A 6,129-nucleotide genomic window follows, 5' to 3' on the forward strand; every position below is an offset into this window, starting at 1 on the left:
GAAAGTGAAAGAATTGCCTCCATCCTCTCCACTTTGCACTAGTTCACCAGCTCCCTCATGCCTCCACTCGTTGTCTTTCCACCTTGCTTTGAAATGGGAACCAACGAAGGGTATCCTTTTAATCACTCACCGCTCATTGTGGCCACTAAATTTCACCATTCCTTCTCAAATGTCGGCGTACTCTCATCTTTGTACGCCATCTCAATCCCTTGAAAGATCCTCCCATATCTCTTCTCCTTGCATGGCATTTAATGATATCCCTGCCTTGGATAAAGTGTCCACAACAATATTACCCTCCTGCAAGGTATGTGAAATTTAAAAATTCTTTTCTTTTAATAGTATTTTTATAAATTTGTCTAATTTCCACAAAGGTGCCTCCTCCTCGATCAAGGCATTAACAATTATCAATGAATCCCCTTCAAGGTGCAACTTAGAAACTGCGAGCCATTTGGCCATCCTCACTCCCAAAAGTGCAGCTTGGACCTCAAATTCATTATTTATCCCTGTTGGAAGCCATCTTGCGCCAAGGACGAGAATATCACCGTTCCAATTACAAGCAACATATCTAGCCCCTGATGGGCTCGTATTCCCTTTTGATGCACCATCAAAATCAATTTTGATCCATCCTTGATTCGATTTCCTCCACTCCACTTTGGCCATGTCTTGACACTTTGGATCAACTCCAGGAAGCCCATTAATGAGCCTAAACCAACCATATATATATATATATATATACCATTTATTATTTGAAAAGTAAATAATTATCCAAAAAATAGAAATTAAACAACAATATAAATTTTAAAATTAATCTCTACCCTTTCATAATAAGAATTTCAATTAATTTACAAAAAAATGTTGATAGATCAAAAAATAGTTTCTTTTTAAAAATATATTTTACAATCTTAAATAGTAAAAACATTATAATATAATTATTAAAAATAGATGCAAATAAATTATTATTTTTTAAAATGAAAACCATAAAAACTATGAATGACATTTTTTCAAAGATAAAATTAAAAGTTACATACAAAACTAAAACAATGATATTTAAAAAAATAATTTATACAATAAAATTTATATATCCATATATACAATAAATAACATCATTCTAATTTTTTTTTTAATAAACAAAATATCTCTATTTTTTAATAAATATATATAAATACTATACCTATGTATTCCAATAAACACGTCATTATTATCACCAACTAAATTCAATACATCCAAAATACCTATATTTTAGGCCCTTATGGTACCCCCTTGAAGCGGGATTCTATTTTTTAAATATTTACTTTACTTGAGCGCGCCCTTTATGCTTGGACTTAATTATTAATACATTTTAGTGTTAGTTTTGATATTTATCGGGTTAAATAAGGAAGAAGGAAATTAATATAGTTAAAAAGTAGAATCTTGAAATTTTGGGTCGTCTCCATTTGGTGAAACTGTTAGTGTTTTGAAGGCGCTTATATATTGTTGGCGCCAATTTAGAAATGCTCCTACCTAGGAATTTTCAAATTTGGGCTTAAGCAATTCTTTCAGATCTTCCCTCCAACAGCAGCATTAAGAAATAAGCCTCTGTTACCCCCTGGGATAAATGGTAAGTGGCGCCATCGCATTCTTATTGCAGTCCATGTGATGTCGTTTTGCATTTGACATCGGTGTGCAGAGAGGAGAAGATTGCATTTGCAGGAGAGATGGCACGGAAGAAGGTGGGAGTGGGGAGTGGGAAGGTAACAGCAATTCAAGTGGCATTCATAGTTGAGAGATTTCTTGCAGAAAATGGGTATAACAACACACTTGCGCACTTCAGATCCGAAGCTGCGTCATTGCTTGGAACAGGACACCCTCGCCAGGTACACTGGCTAATGCCAATGCCTTAAAAGCTTCAGTTTTTTTTCTTGTCCATGAGTTTGATTTCGTGTCAAGCACGGAAGCAAATTGATTTTTCCTGGTATCTTCTTTTGGATCTGTGAACTTGAGCTGAATTTTGACATTTTATTGATTAATGGTTTACTTTTCTATTTTTATTTTCAGGCTCCCAAGAGTATGCTTAGTTTGGTGGATATTCTTGATGACTACATTCATTTGAAAGAGCAGAAAATAGCCCTGGGCCAGGAGAAGGCTAGAATAGATCAGCTCCTGTTTGGCATGCAAGATATTATGCATGCTTATCACTCTGGAGCTATGCTGCCTCCCAGTTCCGGTGCCGCCCCAGCACCCCCTCTTCCAGGTTATTTCTCTACATTCAGATTATAAACTAGATCTTCACAAACGTCAGAGGCTGTGAAAGATATTGCATTAGTCATGGTAATGTTTTTAGGCATTGGGAAATTTTTCTCTCGCATAGCGAGTTAAAATGATATGAGAACTATGCCAAGGAAATATATGCAAATCGACACAATATAGAGATCGTAGATACATAAAGGGAAATGTTCTTCCTCCTTACTTCCTTTGTCACTTCTCAGACCAGAAATTGTCCTATATCTTCCTCTTTTCTCTTTTTCCAATCCTATTTCCCTTCCATATTCATATCTTGCTTGGCCCTTCATTTTTTTGCTTCTCTCGTCTTCAGTATTAAATGTTACTATGTTCATGTAATGCCGTCTTCCCTGCATCCCACCCTCTTTCCACTATCACTGCATCCTCTTCACATCCTTAAACTTGGCCTTCCTCCTTTCCGTCTTATAAAAAGCCTTATTGTGATTATGTTACACAAGACTTCACATCTTTAGCATAATTTTGTCATTATCCAAATTGCTATTGAATTTAATCTTGTTTACTAATCATTTGTGTTGATTTCCTCATCTTTTATTGTCTTCTCATGGTTTTTAAGGAGTAACTAGGCATCTGACTGTCCTTTTATCTTGCTGGATTGATGATAGATTACAGAGTGATCTTAAACTTGGTGGAAAATTAAATGAAACAGTTTTTCCCAATAACTTTGTTACTTCATCTAATTTGGCTGTGAAAATCTCATTCATTATTACCTGGAGGCATTGCTTAAGGGTATCCATCATATCCTATAGTGTTTTTGTTAGAAATGTACACTAGACATTGCCATCGCCAGCATACTACTTTATATAGGGCTGCAAATGGACTGATGAACAAAATTTTTTTTGTTGCAGGCCCTTATGCAATCACATCTGTCTCTGCCAGTCCATCTTCTTCTGCTGCAATCAATGGACCATCTGCAGCTCCTGCATTGCCGGCGACAAACAATAAGAGGAAGAATTCAAATCCACTTCCTGATGCATCACTGGCTGCAAAGAAATCTTGCGTTGCAGCGCATCTTGTAAACTCACCTTCTTGTGAAAGTAAGCTACGTGTGTTTTAGCTGTTTTAAATGAATTCTGTTGCTCTTTTTTAGACATATGGTATGCGAACATTTAAACTTTTTTAGATTTACTTTTACATTTCTATGGCATCCATAACACCGAGTTGAAGCTTGAACACTTGCACAGTACAAATTCTATCATGGTAATAGATGTCTTTTATGTGTATATAAAGACTTGTAGTTAAACATTATTTTCTGAACAAAGGGATTTTATTTGTTGCAGAAAGTTCTCAAGGACTTCAGATGGGAGTAAACAGAATTTACCAAGCATCTCAAGCAGGGCAGGCTTCTTCTCATACCCTTAACAATTCACAAGTTTGCTTTGGAAATGGACAGACTTCTCGGGTACCATCATATTCTGCACCAAAGCCTATGGTCCACAACGATGCAACATCTGTGGCCAAGAGAAGGTATAATCAACCATCTACTGTACCTGCACAAGGAAAGCAACAGGCCCTTCACACAACTTCTGAGATGGCTAGTGACTCAACTTGCCCTCAGACCCCACCACAAGCATTATGCATTCAACCTGATAGTTCTGCATCTCCAGTAGAAGGTTCATGTGTCATCAATGGCAACAAATCTTTGGTTGGTTCTGCTTGCAACCCTGAATCATTGGTCGGGGACCGGAATGTTGTCTGTGATGGGGAAGAAACAGATCAAGAGATTCAAATTATTGAGACTAGATCCTCTGGAATCTTGAATTCTTCAAGCCCAAATGCCCTTTCTAATTATGAAAACTCTGGTAAAGGTTCACCGAGAAAGTTAAACCCAAGGAAGCCAGGGAAAAGGGGGCAAATCAAAAGTCGGTTGGATTTTGATAGTTCAGCTGCAACTTCAACATTAAATGTGGTCAGACCAGGTTCAGACGAGGCAACATCAACTGACTATATATCCACATGTCATGCCTCTGTCACTTGCAGTGAAATGGATGGAGAGCAGTTCGATTTTGCTGACATTCCTATTATTGATCCTGAACTTGATAAATTCATGTCAGATTTCCTTATGGATTTTGGATTGGATTCAGAAGAATTAGGATCTGTCTCTACGTTTTTGGATGAACCTGATGACATGAGGTACACCTTTACCTTTTCATTTTGTGCACTGCTTAGTGTAGAAATTTCTCTGTAATTTGCTAGTAGTATCCTCTGTTCCATCTCCCCTTTTAATTTGTAAGATTTTCATTTGGGCATTAAAATGAAAGCCAATGATAACATGCATTATTTCTCATGTTTTTGAAATGTTTGAACAGTAAATTACTAGTAGAAAATCAAAGTTGTGGAAATGGATTCCAAACTTCAGTGGTCTCTGATAGTCATCTCTGCAAAGGTGTTGGAGTTCTCACAAAGAAAGACATGAACATTCAAGGTGAGAATACATTAATGTTTTTTTTAAAGAATATTTTCTATTAAAATTTAAATTAAAGTTTATCTTGTTTTTTAATATGGCTCCTTTCATTTCCATCAGAATTTATGTTTTGATTATGATAATGTTTTTAGGTGTCTCTAATTCTCTCTTTGTTTTGAGAACTGTTTCAGCTGCTGTAAATGTCAAGAATGTTACAGACACCAGCACCAACAAAAGCATTTCTAATTGCAAAGGTGAAATAAGTCTCTTACCTCCAATGATTTCAAATGTTGTGCGCCTAAATGGCATTGAATGTAGGTGAAAAGTAACTAATCCAAATTCAAAATTTCAGGTGGTAGTTTTAGAGGTGTTGCTGATCAAGAGAATATACCGATACTATGAGGTAGTACCAAATGTCCAAAAAATTCTTAATGGGGAGATCGATGGGTGAAGATTCTCTAAATCGACCTTGGTTTGGGGGATTCCATTTCTGCAATTCTACATGCCTCAAACATTATGGCTGCTGCTGTGTGTATCCAGACTTCCTAAATTTGTTCTTTTAGCAATTATGGGAAAAGAATTATGAGACCTTTTGAAAAGCCACACATGATTTTTTTTATTGTATGGCTTGTTTAAAAGAGCTTGCACTGTTATCAGCAGATCCTCAGTATGGATGGCCCCCATTTTGTATATCTTATTTTAAAGAAATAGTGTCAATTCTTTTACCGGACTATCAAGAGCTTTTTGAGCATTCTTATGCAGCGGATAAAGAATTTGGCAGAGGATAGATGCTACCATTCTTTTGTTTAATACATTTAAATGTCCAAATTTACTTGAGATTGTTTCTTGCTTAGTATGATGTTGCCCTCTTTGTTTACTCTGATTTCGATGGCATTGAGTTTTTAGACTGAAGTTGAAGCAAAATGCTTGTAGTATTTGCAGTTTTTGAGCAGGCTCTCATATAATCCTTTTTGAGTGTACGGATTAGTTTAAACTAGTTTCTAAATACAATTCTATTGTTATGTTGACAATTTTGGCCATTTTACAGCCTCAAGTAATGATAGTGCATAACTATTACAGTATTTTTGAAATAAGTTTTAAATTGATGATATCAAGTTTCTACAATCTATAGTGAATTGTTAAGTATTTAGATTAGATTGTGTAAAATTTTTTTCACATTCATATTTTGGATCACAATTGGATCACACTCTGATCCATCATCAGAATGATATAAAAACTCAAGAAAAAAATTAGACTAATGCAAAAACATTTATAATAAAATCTACATTACTACAACATACTTTTATTTTGACAAATAAACCTAGAGTTATAGGTGTAGCAATTTGTTTATTTTGTCCTGTATGTTTTGGATAAGCCCATTGGTGAGGGGTCAAAATTGTTCCATCAGCCAAGTACTATCATAAGTTTCTTATTAGTCTCTCTTATGC

The 6,129-nt window shown here is 35.6% G+C and overlaps 1 protein-coding gene across 1 annotated transcript; it reads left to right on the top strand.

Annotated features, from left to right (window-relative positions):
- Positions 1-1,486: 1,486 nt before the first annotated feature.
- Positions 1,487-5,518, top strand: LOC131050579 (uncharacterized). The gene is made up of 7 exons (XM_057984775.2): positions 1,487-1,853; positions 2,035-2,230; positions 3,126-3,314; positions 3,558-4,410; positions 4,587-4,702; positions 4,873-4,935; positions 5,034-5,518. Exons 1-7 carry the CDS (start codon positions 1,695-1,697, stop codon positions 5,081-5,083), a joined length of 1,626 nt encoding a protein of 541 aa, XP_057840758.2. The 5' UTR covers positions 1,487-1,694; the 3' UTR covers positions 5,084-5,518.
- Positions 5,519-6,129: the final 611 nt, after the last annotated feature.

Source organism: Cryptomeria japonica, chromosome 4 (genome assembly GCF_030272615.1).
Source record: "Cryptomeria japonica chromosome 4, Sugi_1.0, whole genome shotgun sequence".
In the NCBI taxonomy this organism is placed as follows: domain Eukaryota; kingdom Viridiplantae; phylum Streptophyta; class Pinopsida; order Cupressales; family Cupressaceae; genus Cryptomeria; species Cryptomeria japonica.